This window comes from Microtus pennsylvanicus, chromosome 13 (assembly GCF_037038515.1).
Source record: "Microtus pennsylvanicus isolate mMicPen1 chromosome 13, mMicPen1.hap1, whole genome shotgun sequence".
Lineage (NCBI taxonomy): Eukaryota > Metazoa > Chordata > Mammalia > Rodentia > Cricetidae > Microtus > Microtus pennsylvanicus.
Window position 1 is genome coordinate 24,913,749 of NC_134591.1, and position 19,575 is coordinate 24,933,323.

The 19,575-nt window shown below is 42.9% G+C and overlaps 1 protein-coding gene across 4 annotated transcripts in view; it reads right to left on the reverse strand.

Moving 5' to 3' along the window:
• Slc24a2 (solute carrier family 24 member 2) overlaps nucleotides 1-19,575 on the reverse strand; it is a 237,039-nt gene that overhangs the window by 88,459 nt on the left and 129,005 nt on the right. For all 4 annotated transcript variants that reach the window (XM_075946778.1, XM_075946777.1, XM_075946775.1 and 1 more), the window contains exon 3: nucleotides 960-998. In XM_075946778.1, the coding sequence (XP_075802893.1) occupies nucleotides 960-998 (39 nt within the window). The remainder of the gene's footprint in view (nucleotides 1-959; nucleotides 999-19,575) is intronic.

The following is a 19,575-nucleotide window of genomic DNA, read 5'->3' on the forward strand; positions in this document are numbered from 1 at the left end:
TGAATGAAGGAGAATAGTGGTGTCTTAGTGATGAACAGCGTTTGAGCTCTTCAAAGGCAGCTGGAGTGCGAGCTGTACCTTGGCCTTGAGTCTAGTGTATCCTCTGGGTGCTCAGTGAATGTCACATCTTTGCTCTGAGTGTTAATGGAAAGCAATACTACAGGGTCACCAACATTTCCATGGTGATCCCTTTCATCCTTAAAAGCCTGTAACATTTAGAAATGCCCCGTGACATTTAGTTATAGGGGCTTCAGATCAGCACGGTTCAAAATATTCTAGGGGCAAAGGTAGCATACTTAAACCTAGTGGAAATGGAATAACTGTTTGTTGAACACAAAAACTCACAAGGTCATTTCCTTGCCAGGCAGCACAATATGAAATGTCATGTGTTAATTGCAGAGCAACTGAAAATGTGGTCGTTGTTAGTAATTTGTCATAATAACCACTGCTACTAGGGTGGTTATTCTGGGAAACCACAAGAACTCTGCTGTGTGTATCTCTGTTAGACATGAATTATGTCCATGGAAGACACAAAGCATTTTTTCAAGCAGTATTGCATATACTGAATGTTTACATTTCATGCAACAATGCAAAAAGGGTGTGCATGCAGACCCACAAAGAAAACATTTCTCAAGCATTAGATCCCACACTGTCCCCACATTTCAGCCAACATCCCTTGGAATGTAATTTAGACATTCTTACCCCTTTCATGCTTATAAAATTTCAGGCCCAATGGAAGAAAGAATTCAAGATTTTGAAACATAAGACCAGAAATAATTTATGAGTGAATGCCAGAGTTCAATTGTTAGTAATTGTAGGACAGAAGTATACACCCCCCTCCAATGGATCAAACCACAAGTATTCCAAGGGAGAGGAAGATTTGCAAGCATAGAGCCCCTTCCCACCCCTGCAAGGCACTCTCCACAGGCACAGGAACAGGCAGGGCTACTGCTTCCTACCGGTAAAGACGGCTCTTCCTTGTCCCCTGGTGTAGACGACTGCAGAAGAGGAAAGGGCAGAAACAGAAGACAAAGAAATAAATAACAAATCTCACAGAGGCTTTACATTTAATAGCAATTAATTAATTAAATTTACATTTAAACCAATACAGAGATGGTTAGAGATGGTTATTTCCACTTCTGGCATGAGTTCAGTTAAAGTAGGAGCACACAGTTAATTTTTTTTTTTTAGACATATGACCCATTCTCCAAAGTCAAACCTGAATTTCCATTTCTGATATCTAGTAATAAAGGGCAGTGAAATGGACTATGGCGCAGCCATGCAGTGAAATACCATGAAATCATTAAAATACATGAGATGAAGTCATACATACTGAAATGGAAATGCATTAAGGGCAAACTATTTTTAAAATCATATTTATGATGCTGCTCTAACAAAGGTGAGTAATATCTTTGTGTATATAAAGGGAAAGATTCTGCAAGAATTAGTGTCATGCATAGTTACTGTTGTGTGATGGGATTACAGGGAATTGCCACTTTTTATGTTTTTGGGGGAAGTTTACATTCATTGTCCCATATGTGGGATAATGAAGCCCAAAGAAGTTAGGCCACTGGATTAATGACCAGGATTATCTCACATGGAACCCAGACAGGCCACCCTGTATCCTGTCTCCACCGCGTAACAATGGAACCAAGACAACCCACCCCTTACTCCATCCCCACTACATTACAGGTCCTATTCTACAACAGAAATCTGTTCAGGTAGGAAATGTTGAACAGAAGGGCAGGTCATCCACCTGGAAAGAACACCAGACAAAGGCACATTGGAATTCCATTGGTGTGACCCAAATGGATGGCTTGGCTCCCTTATCTCAAAGGACATTTCCTTCTTACGTAGAGTAAGGACCATTCTTGGGCCTTTTCCATGATGTACAGGTTCTTTGGAAGCTCCACAAGCTTCACTTCCCCTGTCTCTTTATCCTAACTATGGGTGGTTGCAGCAAGAACAAAGCAGAAGCTCAACCTCCTTCGTCTGGGCAAACTCTGGTCCTTCTTAGGGAGTTTGAGCAGACATGAGTCTGTGGTAATAATAATATATGTAAAGAAGGGGTGCAGTGCTGTCTGAAAAATCTTCACCAGTGCACGCTCTCCAGTTTTAGATCCTACCACACACATCATATAAAGAATGATATGCAGGGGCTGGAGAGATGGCTTAGTGGTTAAGATCACTGGCAGCTCTTAAAGAGGTCCTGAGTTCACTTCCCAGCAACCACATGGTGGCTCAAACCCATCTGTAATGAGATCTAGTGCCCTCTTCTGGCCTGCAGGCAGACATACAGATAGAAAACTGTATACATAATAAATAAATAAATCTTAAAAAACAGAATGATTTTCTTCCATATTCTATATGCAATGTGTTCCCTTGTGGGATAGATGGAGAGGAAATGGCTGTCTATGTGCCACTTATGATTGATTGGCATGCTCAAAATCTTGGAAAGTAAGAAAACTGAATCCATAATTTCTTCTCTTGTGTGATATAATGAGATAATTTTTGATCTTTAAAAATATATTTATTTTATATGTATGGGTATTTTGTAGGCATGTATGTTTGTGTATCATGTACATGCCTGGCTCCCTCAGACATGGGTATGGGGTCCCCTGAGACTGGAGTTAGACAACTGTGAGTCACTATGTGGGGACTGGGGACTGAAGTGGGGTCCTCTGGAAGACCAACCAGTGCTCTTAACTGCTGAGTCATCGTTCCAGTAGTATGCACAATATAATTTTTAAGACGAATAAATTTGTTACTTAATAAAGTTGATGTTAAATATTTCACAGACATTCAATCAAATATTTTAACGATCTTAATTTTGTTGAAATCCCTTTTTGGACCTTGAAATCAAGGCAATGTATGTTCCCTTCTGTTTCTAAACATTGTTACAGATCCATGTAGAACCTGTGTGTGTCAGACACAGACAGACAGACAGACATACAGATAAGTTCTGGGGTGGTGAAAATTTCCCAGAACAGTCCATGGGTGTCAGTAAATTTGCTATAACATTTTCTTTGGGGGTTATCTCTCAGTGACTTCTTGAAAAATATCACAAGACACTACCTCCGATGCCCTGGTTGCCAAGAACGGCCTTGGAAATGGAAGCAGATCGGAAGTTGTCCTTTGGTTTCTCGCTCTGCTCTGAGAGGCACTCTGTGAGTCCATTGTGCAAAGGCAGGTTCTTTGTTCTTCCACATCAGACAGCTCAACAAACGGATCCACATTCTACAGAGTAGCCCTCCGGGGAAATTTCCCAGTGCAGCTAGCTTAGCCTTTGGACACACATTGGGACTAGCTGCCAGAACACGCCTTTACAGTTAGCCAATTTATACCTGGTGGCTAAATGGGAAGCAAAGAACTGTGAGGCGGACTGATATGCCAGGACAAAAAGAACGGAATGAAACTGAGGAAAAATAAAGGGCGCGCTTCAGAAGAGCAAAAATGCTCGGCTGAGAGTTTGAATTTTTAAAAGCACGTGTAACGCAATTATTTGAGGAATAAAAATTAAAACCAAGACTACATTTTGGACTGAATGAAAGAAAAAAAATATTTACCCCACTGAATTTTTCTCTTATGAGCTAGAAGGATCATAACGTCGGCAGGCTGAAGGACCACGCTTAGCACACAGATTCTGCAAGGAACACGGTACAGAGAGACATCTGGAGCCTTTACAAGGTGTCCCACTGTTTCATGTCACGGAAGTTGATAGCATTAGTTTTCTTCCAGGTATGATTTTCAGACATGAATGTGTATCATGTTACATCATGTAGCTGTAGGTGGCAGAGACATGGCAGGTGAGGCCAAAGGTCACTTCCCACCCCACGTGATTCCTGGTGCTCACAGTCCTGACAGTGTGCTCCTGAGTTTTGAATTCACCGGTGAAGGGGCTTTCGTGAACCGAAGGTAAACAAATCTCAGAGAAACTATGTACGGTTGGATGACGTGTGTGTGGCCAACCGGTTGATTTATTTATCAAACATCTGAGAAGTTTAAATGTATTATATGTTGAATAAGACTAATAAGACTTCGATCTTGGTGTTTTATAGTGCACTTTTTAAAAAAATCTAAATTTTAACAAAGTCCATTATTTCTGGATCCTATATCAATACTATCAATTTTGACTGTACTAACTTGAAATCTCCATTCCCACAGTCAGTTCAAAGGCTGACACACAGAAGAGTTCTGTCTAGCTAGTCAGCAGCGCACAAAGAAATTTTTTAGCTTATTTAAGAGACTTTCTAAGGGACATCCTGAAGGGTCTTAGGCTGTGGCTTTGGTGACTGAAGCAGTGATGTGGGAGTCCCCTCTGTGTGCTGTGATTACCATTAGTGAACAAAGAAAATGCGTTGGACCTATAGCAAGGCAGAACTTAGGTAGGCAGGAAAAGCTAGGCTGAGTGCTGGGAAAAAGAAGGGTGGAGTCAGAGAGAAGCCATGTAGCCGCTGGAGACAAATGCTGGGAAGTTTGCCCGTAAGCCACTGCCATGTGGCGATACACAGATTAACAGAAATGGGTTAAATTAATATGTAAGAGTTAGCCAATAAGAAGCTAGAGCTAATGAGCCAAGCAGTGATTTAATTAATACAGCTTCTGTGTGGTTATTTCAGGTCTACGTTAGCCCAGGTGGCCGGGAACCCACAAGCAGACCTCCTCCAACAAAGCAGTCCTCTTTTCCCAGGCCAGGGTGTTATGAAGTATTCTGTTATTCAATTTTTTATTCAATGTGAATGGCCCCTCCATCATTGCTCTGCGTTAGTCATTTGGTGAGTGCATTGAACTTGAGCAACTGCGATCATGCAGTATCTGATGTCTTTCTTAGAGAAAATGCTACTTGCACATGGGAATGTTGCTAGCTGCTTATAATGGCTTTTAAAGTGCGCTGCCCCCAGATGATAAAACCTATAACCCATTTGGAAGAATTTTAGAAATCCCCATGTCTTGATTAAATCGTTTTTTTCCCTCCATTTGGCCATGGGAAGTCGCTGGCTGCTGGCTGGGAGATAGGTTCACTGCATGACAAGTGCAGTTTTGATATAACTCTGTGCACAGCTTTTCTGCTCCCCTCTCCTTTTCCTGGCACGTGAAAATGAGGCAAAGGTTGCATAGCCCAGCTGGGTTGGACCACGCAGTGAGCCATGCCTGTGGTTCACTCTGACCTGCAATTACTTGCAAAGTATACAACCAAGTGTGTCACCATGAAGACTTCCTATGCCAAGGGAGAAGTCTGGAAAATAAGAGGTGGTTTCCTGAGCCAGCAACCGGGCATAGGACAGAGGGGAGACAGGAGCATTCAGAATGCTGCAGCAAGAGCCGCTAACTTCTATTTCAAACTCTCTACCGAGTCCCAGGAGGCATGTCAAAGACTAGGCAGCAGTACAGATAAAGGACATGTAGGCAAACATAAAGGTATTGTTTTTGTCATAATTGTGACCCAAGCCAGACATTCGACTAATTAAAATGTGAATCTAATATTTAGTTGGCATTAACTTTAACAACCCAGGATTGAGACAGTTGAGTGAGAGGTGACTTGATTGACATTCCTTAAAAATGGTGTATCCCTTTTCTGTCAATGTTCTTTTCTGTAAGAAAAACACATTCTAATTATCTTTCCCAGATAAAGCTAGATAAGCCTCAAAGCCTACTGGGAAGATGAGGTAACAGGCACAGAATCTCGAACTTAATAGGAAGGAAAGAAGCCTGGGCACTTCTTAGATGGAAACCCATCTCCTGGCTCCTCCTTCTACCAGGTACCAGCACAGTCCTCAAGACACCAACAGAGGGGAAGTTAAGTAATTGCTTAGCGAAAGAAAGAAGAGAAGAAAACTCAGATAACTGGACTGTGTACTCATGCCGCACTCTCTGTCAATCATTCAGGAAAGTAAGAATTAAAAAAAAATGCTGGCTGGATCTGGTAGCCCTGGATGATGCAATATCCCTACCACAGTTCTGCTTTACAGAGTCATCAGAGGGAGAAAGACTAGAAATGACTCAAGTAAGAAACATTCGCAAGTCGGGAGGTGGCGCACGCCTTTAATCCCAGCACTTGGGAGGCAGAGGCAGGTGGATTTCTGTGAGTTTGAGGCCAGCCTGGTCTACAAGAGCTAGTTCCAGGACAACTTGGACTGTTAAACAGAGAAACCCTGTCAAAAAAAAAAAAGAATGTTCTCACAGAAGCTCACATTCTAGAAGCAAAGCTGGTTGACCTTTTGCTTGAACAGATCATCTCCATCATCATGAATATTTGGGGCAATAGAAAGAGATCTGAAAATAGATAAACCTTGAATGGAGAGAGTAGACAATAAATTGCCTGAAGAGAGTTAGAGAACATCATTTAAGTTTATTTTATTTTTATTTATAAGGTATATAGTATTCTGCCCGAATGCCAGAAGAGGGCACCAGATCTCATTAGAGATGGTTGTGAGCCACCATGTGGTTGCTGGAAATTGAACTCAGGACGTGTGGAAGAGCAGCCAGTGCTCTTAACCTCTGAGCCATCTCTCCAGCCCCATCATTTAATTTTTAGATCATTATACAAGAGAAGAAATCAAGTCAGCTGAGAAGTGGTAGCCCATGGAATTCAGGGGTTGTGTTGGTTTTGGGGTTTTCTGAACTGCCTCTTCTCAGCTATATCACATTGAGAAAGTGATCTCATTGCTCTGCTTTAACAACTTGATGCAAGAAATGGGGATAAGACTATCTGACGTACATGGCTGTTGTGAAGGTTAGGTGTCATACACATCTGAAGAGCTTCGACAAGATGAGGAATGACAGGTTAAAGTAGTTCTAGACTGAAAGTTAGACTTGGAAGTAGGGTGACTTCTATGGGAAGCAGGCAAGTTCACTGATGAGGGTGGAGGGAAGCGGCTTAAGTAGGAATCTAGGCAGGGCCACTGTGGTATGTCCTAGCTTGGCATCTGTGGAAGGAGGTGACACAACAGATTCTATGTCTTTGACTTGGCTCCTGACCTTGTCCCTGTACCTTCTAGAAGATAGCATGGACGAAATGAGTTTAGCAGCTCATATTGTCTATGCCCAAGGCTCTCAGGAGGAAGAAGACTGAGAGAAGAGAGAATGCAGATCTAAATGCACAGAATCTCAAAACCTGAGTGTTCTATGATGCTGTCCCTTGGAGGATGCTGCATATACAGGTGGAAGAGGTAGTATGGGACCAGAAAGCTGCTGGAGTACTTTCCTTTGGCTAGATTCTGGATTAGAGGTTTCTACATGCAAGAAGGCAGTCTGTATACAGATGATTCACTAGTGTGTCTGGTGCAGGCAAGCATGGGAGTGCCAACTGTCTCTTAAAGGGCATGATTTGACTAAAGGGAGAAGTCCCTTCACAACTTGAAAAGAAGTTCACCATGCAAGAGGGCAGATTGCTATACCAGAAGGTTATGCTAGAGGCATGGCTTGGACTCTGCTGAGATTGTTAGGAAATGTAATTTGTGAATGATCAGTATGTAAGGCAGACAGTAGAGTAACATCAGGATACAGGCAGACCTGGACTATTATTGACAAACTTATATAATTATGCATGATCAATGTGGCTAACTATTGATCATAGACTGTTTTCATAAGCATTCTGAACAGTTATCGACATTGACTTTTGAACCGCCACACCTTTATCTGTCATCTATCCTTTCTCCCTGTCATCCATCCATCCATCTATTCTATCTATCTATCTATCTATCTATCTATCTATCTATCTATCTATCTATCTATCTATCTATCTATCTATCTATCTATCCATCCATCCATCCATCCATCCATCCATCCATCCATCCATCCATCCATCCATCCATCCATCCATCTATCTATCTATCTATCTATCTATCTATCTATCTATCTATCTATCTATCATCTATCCTATAGAATATCATTATCTATCACCTATCTGTTACTATCAACCTTTAAGCAAGCACAAACTGACTTCTTCACTCTTGAATAATAATAATTGTTGTTGTGTATGTGTGCACCTGTCACAGCTCAAGTGTGGAGGCATGAAGACAACCTATGAGAGTCTGTTTTTTAACTCCATCCCTGGGAACTGAACTCAAGCCACCAAGCTTGGTGTAAGCATCTTTACCCAATGAACCATCTGTCTGACTCTATTCCCCGAAAGATAAAAATAAATAGAAGTCATCCTAATCTTTCCTTCTTGCTTACCAAGTAGTTATCTTGTACACTCCATCGGCACCACAGCTCCAAGCTTTAAATAGGACTTCTTAGTACCTCTTGCAGAACTGGCAAGCTATATTGGGTGCATCTGTACCCAACTCCTCCGCAGAGCCTCCCAAATACTGGAAGTTGTAAGATAGTTGTGGACGAAATTTACCTCTGTGCTTTCCATGGTCCCTGCCTGTGGTGACTTAAAATGCAACTAGGTGGCATGCCCGAGTGAACCACTCAGGTGGGACGGGGCTGTGTGCTTCAGCAAGTGAAGCTCCCTGTGACATTGGTTAAGTGTTAACCATTGGTTAACAGTCACGGTGATTATTTAGGTCCACTTATTCAACTACTACTTAATCTTCCTTATTAAGCAGGTATACGGAAGACAGTAATCTGTGCTTTACAGATGGAGAGTGAGAGGCAGGAAGGGCCTCAGGCTGTTTCTGTACTTGCAATATGTCACACCAGTGCCAAGCCATTTAATTTAGGACTTAACAGTCTATCTACCACTGCTCTTTCTTGCCTCCCCCTGAACAATTCAGAGGCTGCTAATTGACTTCGTTGTATTGTTCTCGTGATTTTCTGATGGAGGAAGGTCATTGGTAATAAACAAACTGCCTTGGCCCATTTTGATAGGCCATCCCTAGGTGGGTGGAATAGGCAGAACAGAATGCTGGGAGGAAGAGGAAGTGAGCTCAGACTCGATAGCTCTCCTCTCGGGGGCAGACGCCTCAGACAGAGGCCATGCTCCCCTCTCCCGGGCAGACGCCATGAAGCAAGCCTCCAGGTCAGACATGCTGAATCTTTCCCGGTAAGACCGGTGCTACACAGTTTATTAGAGATGGGTTGATCGGGATATCAGAATTAGCCAGTAAGGGCTAGAGCTAATGGGCCAAGCAGTGTTTAAAAGAATACAGTGTTTGTGTAATTATTTCGGGGCATAAGCTAGCAGGCGGCCAGGGTGCTGGGGACGCAGCCCTGCAGCTCTTATTACTACAATTCTCAGAATTGGTAGTGAACAATTGTGATATGCCCCCCAAACACTGTCTGTTAGGGTTGGTATAAGACACGCACATTGCCCGCGACTGGTTAGGAACCCAGAATACATTCATAAATGGTCTTATTGCTTTATTTGTTTATCCTTTTGCAGGGCTGGTGGTTAAGCTCAAGGCCTCACACATGCTCAACAAGTACTCTACCACTGGACTCCTGCCTTCTTTCTTTTTAGGGAAGAGTGCCTATGAGGATCTGGTGCATGCGCACATGTGCATGCAATGCATGTGATGTGTTTATGCACAGATGTCTATAGATGGTGCATGCACATGACTGTATGACTGGACGTTCACAAAAGGCACTTTCTCTTATCGCTTTCCATCTCAGCTCCTGAGTCAGGATCTCTCACTGAGGGTGGAGATCATCAAGTAGATGACAGACTAGCTGGCCAGTGAACCTCGGGGCTCTTTTTGTGTCTACCTCCTCAATGCTGGGAGGCAAGCTACCATATTTATTTTTTTATATGGATGATGGGTATCTGAACTCAAACACAGGTCTTCACACATGTGCAGCAAACACTCAACTGATGGAACTATCTCCCCAGCCCTGATTGCTTTTTAAGATCCAGTAAATACTAGTGCTGGACAAACTAAAGACTATGTAAATCAAGCATCATTTAGCAAAAATGGGAATTATTTATGGAAAGCATAATATATATATAAAACCTCACCAAATCTTTAAATTAGTAAGTATCATAAGCACTTCTGTATCCTTTACAACACACAGATCCTGAGACTGATAGAGGCTGGGTGATTTATCCAAGGTCCTATAGCCAATGAATGGCAGAACTGGGATCTGAGCTCAGCTATCTGGTCTTTGGAGCGTTCAAGCATGTTGGAGAATAAGCAAGTGGAATTTTCCTTCTAGTAACCCGTGGGAAGAAAGTGGCAAGCAGAACTCCAAATGCAGTGAAAATATTAAGAACTGTTTATGAACTTGGACTTCTAATGGAAATCAGACGATGTCAAGCAATTGTTCAGAATTTAGAATGACAGATTTTATTTGTATTGATTAGGTACACATTTGTTTTGATGGGAATTGTGAGCAAGTACTTGAGAGTAGAGAAAGTATAAGAATTAATTTTCTTGTCATTTGTCTCTTTCAGAATTATAATTTAGACTCACCCACAACTGTCAGAGTGTTTTAAAAATATAATTTCTGTCTCTTAAAGGTCATGGAGGCACTTTTAATGGCCGTCACAATGTAACAAGTGCAAATGAGTTTCTTCATACATCAAGATGGCTTGTATTAGAACTCAATAACTCAGCAATAGATAGGAGGAGAGCTGTCTGGTGGCCTGGCTCACTCACTGTGTGGCCAGGAGCAGGTCCTGCACTGCAGGCTGTTTATTTAGAAGCACATGGGCATCCAATTTTCAATCACTTTCTGGCACTTGAAAGAGTAGTGCCCTTTCTCCATCTCGGAATAAGCTCAGAAAATAAAGAATCAGCCTTAATGATTGAAGCATCGATGGATTGTGGACCTCTCACTGTAGTATATGCTATTTTAAAATGAAGAAGAATGTGTGGGTGGAAGTTGCATCATTTCAAATTAAATGTGATATTTTCAGATATACCAAGCAGGTTACCTAGGATCTAACCATCATGCCTGAAATCGTACACTGTGACTGATCTTTAATCCTGGACTTAATATGTTCTCTCATTGGGAGAGATGCTGGTAAAGACAATTAAAATATGAAGAGCATGACTTTGTCTACAGAGATGTAAACTCGATGTCCAGCAAAATTCAAGGATTACGAAGAACCAGACGCCTAATGTATGAATAAAAGTAAAACTGATAAAATTTCAAGTGTGACTCAGGTTTTCATATCACAAAGATCCTTGCTAATTTTTATAGATGCCTTCATAGATTGACGTGTGAGAACAAAAGTCTACAGGGGAAGCAACACAACACGGTCATTTGTGCACATTATAAAGCTTTTCATATGGTCTCTGTGATGTAAGAGTCACTTAGTAATGCCAAGTGTTTATCCTTTATGCGTTCCACTTCCCATCCTGGAAATGCTGCTTCTGCTTTCCCACCCGGCTCCTGCAGCACCTGACAGTTTCCACAAGCGCAGAAAAACAGACACCCTGGCTTTAGAGGAGTTCCCGGGAATCAGTAAACACAATGCAGCACAATTTGAACACTTAATGAGCATGAACGTAAACACACTTTGGAGAGAACAATGAAATACCAAGTACAAAGTCTTTTCTGTTGAAAATGTACGGACACCGGGGATTAGGGACATCTTTTTTTAATTAATTAATTTATTTATTAAAGATTTCTGCCTCCTCCCCACCACCGCCTCTCATTTCCCTCCCCCTCTCCCATCAAGTCCCCCTCCCTCCCCCTCCCTCATCAGCTCAAAGAGAAATCAGGGTTCCCTGCCCTGTGGGGAGTCCAAGGACCACCCACCTCCATCCAGGTCTAGTAAGGTGAGCGTCCAAACTGCCTAGGCTCCCACAAAGTCAGTACGTGCAGTAGGACCAAAAACCCATTGTTCTTGAGTTCTCAGTAGTCCTCATTGTCCGCTATGTTCAGCGAGTCCGGTTTTATCCCATGCTTTTTCAGACCCAGTCCAGCTGGCCTTGGTGAGTTCCCAATAGAACATCCCCATTGTCTCAGTGTGTGGGTGCACCCCTCGCGGTCCTGAGTTCCTTGCTCGTGTTCTCTCTCCATCTGCTCCTGATTAGGGGCATCTTTTAATCTGCTCTTCCGTTCTTGGTTGGGGCCAAGAGGCGGCTAAAGCCGTTCACCTCACTGCAGTGAGTGAAAGTGGACACAACCATGTGGCTACTTCTCCATGCCCTTCCCACGGGGCCTCCCATCTCCTCTCTAGTCTGCCCTCTGTATTGCTTATCTCGCCTCTCTTTCCCACCATGGATCATCCATTTGAGAGCACACACCATTTTTATTTCACTTTAATTCCCGGTATATACTGTAGTGGTGCTAGGGGCTCAGTAAATGCACACTTAGTAATAGGTAAATCACTGAGCCATTGCTTATCTATAACGATGCTGGCAGAAAATGGCTTTTGGTTAGCTCAAGGTTGATCTGTGTCACTTTCCTCGTGCTTTTGATACTTCTGATGACCCAGCGCCTCTCGAGTTTCTTCCCTCATCACAGGGGTGTGCACTCTGGTCTGGCCCATCTTCTCAGTCTTTGGAAAGACACCAGCTTAAACCTACCTTCTTTGAACTTTGGTCAGAATGAGCATTTCCCGACATTGTGAGGACTGACTGGATTTGGACTCAGGTGATACACCTTTGGCCAAGTCTGGGGGTGTGTGTCCAAAGGGGTGTAACTGAGGAGGGAAGTCTACTCTGGATGTGGTGGCACCATCCCATGGCTGGGGCCTGGATTGGATAAGAGGGCAAGAGGAAGACACCAAGGGCCAGCTCTCACCTTGTTCTGCTTCTTGACTGTGGATGTAATGGGACCAGCTGTTTCATGCTTCTGCTTCCAGGTTTTTCCCTCAACTGGCTGTGCCTCCAAACAGGGGATCCCCAATAAACCGGTTGTTCCTACCTTAAACTGCTTTCCTTCCTTCCTTCCTTCCTTCCTTCCTTCCTTCCTTCCTTCCTTCCTTCCTTCCTTCCTTCCTTCCTTCCTTCCTTCCTTCCTTCCTTCCTTCCTGCTTAGGCATTTGGTCACAGCAATAAAAAACTAATCAAAAATGATTCTTAATAGGCTAAGGGTGCCATGTTATATGCTTTATTGGAATTGTAGGCTTTTCTAAGCAACACTGTCTTACATCTTACCCGTCTTTACTATACTCCATATTTGTCTGCCATTGTGCTAACACCATACGTAGACTCAACAAACTGCTCTTTTTGTTGCTGGTCACAAGGGCAGGCCCAGCGCTCTGCAAGAAAGGATGACGCTTAAGTAGGAAGAAAAACTACGAGGAAGAAAGTATGAGGTATTTGGATCCAGTATTTGACTTTCAGGTTACAGTTAGCGGACATTATTTGACTAGTATACAATGGCATCTTTGACCTATTCTCTGGCTTGATCCCTGGGAGCCTGTGCATATTTCAAACAAATTTCTGCATAAACACAAATTATCTGGGATTTATGCTAAGCTTATCATTTCTGGGTCAAATAATAAGACCACGTTTACTTTGATTGTTACACTATTTTCTGTAGTAGTTCCCTGTGCCATTTCACACTCACACGAGTGATGTGATTGATCAGGGTCTCTTTCCTTCTGGCCGACACTGTGGATTATTGCTTCTTCCTATTTTAGACACTCACACTGGTGCAGTGATAGCTGTTTGTGGTGACACCCTCACTGTGGCTTTCTTGGATGGTTTAGATAGTGGCCATCCCCCCATATACTTATTTGTCGGCTGTGGATTTCTGTCAGAGAACTGTGTGTGCAAATCCTTTGAATACTTTCTAACTGGATTGGTTTTGTAAAAATATTTTGCAAATTCTAAGTATACTCTACATACACTTTTTTGTGAGATATCTTGTTTGAAAATAATAATAATAATAATAATAATAATTTACCCTATTAGACTCTAAATAAAGTTTTTCTTGTGGCAAAAATTTCAATTTTGGTGATATTCATTTTTCCTTTTTTGTCATATTGTGTGATTTTTGGATGGTCTATTATATTGGTGATGGATGCCCAATTGCTATTATGCATGCTAACTTTTGTATATGTGGAAGTGCAGGTATATCTATCTGTATCTTAGTGTGTGTGTGGAGGTCAGACTACAGCTCTTGGGAGCTGGTTCTCTCTTGTCACCTTGTGGGGTCTAGGGATCAAACTCAGGTATTGGGCCTCCATCTTCAAGTTATTACGCATTTTAGAGAGGAAGGGTGAGTACGGTTAACAAACCTACTTTCAGATTATACAGGTTGTATGGGGGGGGGGCTGGAATCGACAAGCAGAAAGTCTAAATAGAAACCATATGCTTCTCTCCCTCCATGCCCCCACCCTGTTTGATTTGAGTGTGGAGGACGGAATCCAAGGCCTCCTGCATGCTGGGGAAGCACAGTAGCAGGGACTCTTAATGCCCTGACTCCTCAGGTCCCTTACTCTCTTTGCATTCCCCAAGAAGACACAAAACACACTCCTCATTACCCTCCTGACAGGAGAGTAGAAAGAATGTATTTAGAAAACATAACCCCCTGATCTTCACGGGACTACTTAAGGAACCTAGAGTACTGGTAGTCATTATCTTTGATTTGAACAAAAATTTTAGGGTATTTAAAAAAACTTAAATTATTATCAATTTCACAAATTTTCTAATCTTATGAGAGTCATCTAATTTATGAACTATAAAAGGAAAACCAGGGGTGAAATTGAGATTTGATACTAGGATAGTGCTTCATATTTGCTGAAAATGTTGGGAGTTTAGTCTTAAAATAAAATAAAAGAGATCTGGCCAGGCAGTGGCTGCGGTCTCCCCGGGCCTATCTTATCTGTTATCTGTCAATAGAACAACGGAAATTGTGTGCAATTGAAAACAGATGTAGCTCGGCAGTTCCAGAAATGGAAAGATGGGCGCTGGAAGGCTGAACTACATTACTGTCATAGGCAGCCAAGGACTGGCCAGTGTTGCATCAGCACCAGAGACCCAGCAAGCAGCCAAGGACTGGCCAGTGTGATATCAGCAGCAGAGACTCAGCAAGCAGCTAAGGACTGGCCAGTGTGATATCAGCAGCAGAGACTCAGCAAGCAGCCAAGGACTGGCCAGTGTGATATCAGCAGCAGAGACTCAGCAAGCAGCCAAGGACTGGCCAGTGTGACATCAACAGTGTTTCCACGGCCTAGATACAGCACCATTTCCAGTTCTGGAATTAATCATCCTTTGCAAGGTTGGAGGAAAATGACGCTAAGTCTCCTATCGACTGCTGGCCTCAGACCTTGGTTTGCCTGTGACAGTTTCCTAAGGTGGCTTCAGAAGTTTGGAGGAGCAGCATTCACACGCTCACTGCTCAGACAACCTCTCACACGCTGAGCATAGTTATCAGGTTGTGTGGCACCAGCATCAGGCACTGACTGTTTTGTCAATGGCAGCAATGTCTTTGGGTAAGACTCCAGTAAGCAATGGAGAATGAACCAGAGCTGTGGGGCTGACGAAAGAAGATCTAGTCCCAAATCAGAGACTACTTGTGTTGACATTTCTCTCAAAATTATATGTCTTTGTTCATTTTTTAAGTTTTTATAGTGAGAGCTATCAATCCAAGGAGAAGTTCAGAATAGTCATGGTTCTGCCACTTAAGCAAATTCACTGTTATTTTCTGTTCTTGTTCTGTTAACACGGGTATATTTCTTTCCTGAATGGAAGTGAACTCAGACGTCATATCATTAGCCCAGAACATTTTACATGTTCGTGTGGAGTGTGCAAACATACTCCTGTGCAGCCACAGTTGCTATGTGTGTGCATGCGTGTGCACACACGTGTACACGTGTGTGTGTGTGTGTGTGGTGCTTTGTATGCATGCATGGTAACGGGGGACACGTTGCACTAACCAGTGCACACATCCTAACGGTGCTGCTGTTTATTTCTTGCCAACACTGTCAGTTTTCTTTGCTTTATGCTTCTGTCCCGAGTCTAGTTATGTAAAACAATTAATGGCACCACTTTCTCCGGCTTCTTCCTTTCCCCCTTTTTATACTTTTTCACGAGAACAGATCGCCAAATGCCACTAAATTCATTAAAATATTTTACTGTGGCATAAGTATTCTGTTTTAAAAAGGTTTTAAAATTACATTTGTTTACCTTATTGTGTATGTGTATGCACGGACCTGCACTTGCCATGTGCATATGTGTAGGTCAGAGGTCACCTTGCAGGAAGCTGGTTCTTTTCACCACCCTGTGACCCTTGGAGGTCAAACTGGGCTCATCAGGCTTGGCAGCAAGAGCCTTTACCCCCTGAGCCTCCTGCCTAGTTGACTAAGAACAGTTTTGCTCACCACTGTTTGGGGTTAATCATTACTGGATTAACCACTGTCCACAAATTTGTGAATAAAAACATTATATATTGCCATGACTTTCATTTTTCTGGAACAGGAAAGGAGCTACTTTGTTCCAAGGGAGACCCACAGGGCTTGGAGGTGTACAATGCCTTGTGGTGGCTTGACTCTAAGGGCAAGAATAGAAAGAAGCTCTGTATTCTACATTTGGGAAGAGGAGAACTGTGGAAGTCTGAGACTGGCTAAGTTTTGAGTGCATGGAAATTTTCAGGGGGCAGAGGAACAAGTGTGTAAAGCTACCATCAGATTCTAAAAAGTGTTGAGAACCCTAAAAAGGCTAAGGATCACGGCTTTGACCCCTGAGCTGGAACATACACTTCCAAAGGCCACGTGTGATCACTCACTGAAAGAAAGGAGGGGCCGTGAAAGGACCCTTCCAGCCTAGTCAATCCACAGCCCACACGGCGGAATGGGATCTGGCAGAGGTGAGGGAGAGCAGAAGGCGGCATGGAGCATTTTACACACGCTGTCAAGTTCTCAATTAGTTCACACTCTTCAGGAAAAGGCTGGGATGTCACTGCAGATGAGCTGACTCTGTTCAGTGGGCACAGACTGGGCAGGGTGCCCACGGTCTGCTCTGGGCACCAGCTGCCTCTTGCTGGCTGTTTGTTCTAAGTAGCCAAGAGGGCAGCTTACGTCTGTGATTGTACTCCGCTTCAAAGACACACAAGGGGGAGGGGGACCTTCCCTCCTCCCCCAAGGCATCCCAAACAAAAACAAAAACAGTAAGAAAATAATGAAGGCCTCCTCTTTTACTTGCCTAGACATTTTGAAAATGGGTGCTGGGTATACTACTTCATCAGCACCAAAGGGAATAAAACAAGGGTCCAGAGAAATACCAAGCATCATGTTAGGGTTTCTCCCATAGTTGTCTCCTGGCTTTAGAGGAATTATTTGTCTTCCTCAAATCTCTTTTCCAGGCTTAGAAGGAAGTGAACCTCAAAATGATGACGCAACTTGACTGGTTAAGGCCAGTCTGTGACTCAGCGAATGGGGCTGGGTTACAGAGTCTGCGAAGATCAATTTCCCACCGCATCTCTGGGGTTTAGAGATGCTCAGCTTGAGAGACCAGCTGGAGACCTGACCCAGTGGAGTCAGCCTGCACTGTGGGGTGGCTGGCACCTTGAGCTTTGTGCTAGCTTTTGTTGAAAAACCGGATAGTGAGAGATAGATCAATAGCACTTAGCATCCGAACCACTTGATTTACACGATCTCGTTTAATATTTATAGCTTCGTGAGCATTATTAATCCCATTTTACTGCTGGAGAAAGGAGAGAGGAATGAGCCCAAGGCCACAGGTGTAGTCCCTGGTAAAGCTAGGGTTCACATTCAGCTGTGTGGGCAAGAAGCTGGGGCTCTCTGTCCCTGCAGGTTTGATACTATGAGACAAATCAGCTTAATAAACAGTTAACTCTCCAGGAGGGTGCGAAGTCTCAGATCATTGGAGGGTACTTAACTGCATGAAAAAAATTTTCTTTCCTCCTGTTAGGGTCCTGGAGAAGTCCCACGAGAGACCACCATCCATGTATGCAGTCAGTAAGAGTCTTTATTGTCTTGAGAAGATACCAGCACGATGGGGCCACGCCTCCAACACGAAGGCAAAAGCAGTGAATGGCAACCCCCAAGAGAAGTTTGCTGGTTCTTTCATACACAACTAAGGGAATTTTAAAAGCAATGTGATCATTCTGTCTAGGGTGGCTTACGCAAGTGGCGATCATATTAGTACCTTTCTAACTGGTTAGGGCTAGCAGGGAAGGGCTGAGGCTAGGCTTTTTCATGATTGGGCACATCTGGACAAGTCCCAGCCTTTGTCCTTATTTGTTTATTGCCTTGAGGTACTGGGATTGGGTAGGGGGTGTCCCTGGCCTAGTATGTGCAATTGTTCTCATCCTTACTTTCTGGGGTAGTGGTGTTTGATTTCCCTTTGTTTCTGTCTTCCTCAGAAACAGACTGGTTCAGTTTCAGGAGGCTGGAACTGAGGCCTAATTCCTAACTGAGTTATTAGGAGTTTGTTATACTATTTGCCTGACCCTCTCATCTCCAAGGAAATGCCCTAAGATCTAGTACATTATTAGGATGTTTTGTGGGAAATCAAATGTTAGCAAAGTGAATTTATTATTATTGCTAGATATGAATTTGTCAGAATAATCCTAATATTTTTAATGCTTCTCCGCTCTTCTCCTTATTGAATTGGAGATACACAAATACTCATTTTAATGTACTAGAGAATCTAAGGGAATCTTGGTTTTGTTCTTTTTTGGTAATAGAATAATTATTTCCCATTGGGTTTGATTCTGATATTTGTTATTTTTTCTCTTGAGGGAGGGTGGATGGGTGAATAGGTTCTTACTATGTAGCCTTGAATGCATAGAAATTTGCCTGCCTGATTTCCTAAAAGCTGGGGTTAAAGGCATGTGTTACCATGCCTGGCCTGGTATTAGTATTTCTAAAACTTTTAAGTATTAAGTATACAAAAAACAACATGGTAAGGCTGAGGAGATGATTCAGCTGGTAAGGCACCTGCCACATAATTTGAAGACTTGAGTTCAGATCCTCAGAACCGACATGAACAGCCAGGCACAGCCGTATGTGTCTGTAAGCCCAGCATGACTGGGCTGGGGCAGGGCGAGTCAGGAAGAGACGGACAGGTTCCTGAGATTCACTGAGCAGGCAGTTTGGTTCAGGTGATAAGCTTCAGGTTCAGTGAGGGACCCTTTCTTAAAAATAAAGGCGGAGAGCCACCGAGGAAAAATACCTAACGTTTACCTTTGGACTCCAGATGTATGCGCACACAAGTGCACATGTATACACTGAAAAGTTCATATGACACACACACAATATATATATATATATATATATATATATATATATATATATATATATATATGCATGAAACAAACACCAAGATGCTGTAATTTAGAAGGGTAAAGCTGAGGATGACACTGGAGAAAAACACAAAGCATTCAGAGTCTGCCTGCCAATTCCTCGGTGTGCGACATCCAGTTGGATACTAGAGGGATGTAGGCCTTAGAAATTAAGCATGCAGAATGTGGATGGAAGCTGTCTTAGAGGACTGTTTAATTATCAAATTAAAGAAGATGACATATGTAAAGTCCTCTCCCCACAGGCACTCAGTGAACATATCTGAGGCATACAGTGATAAGAACCTCTGATCGGGCAACTTGGTCCCCAAACTCAATGATGGCTGGCAGCCAGGCTGGACTGTCTACATCTGAATGAATCTCTCCAAAGGTTTAGCTAAGAATTTCAGTTTCATAAAGCTATGGAGAATGGGCAGGTGAGGCGTTATTCTAGACGGACAAGGATACAGCCTCTCTAGTTTC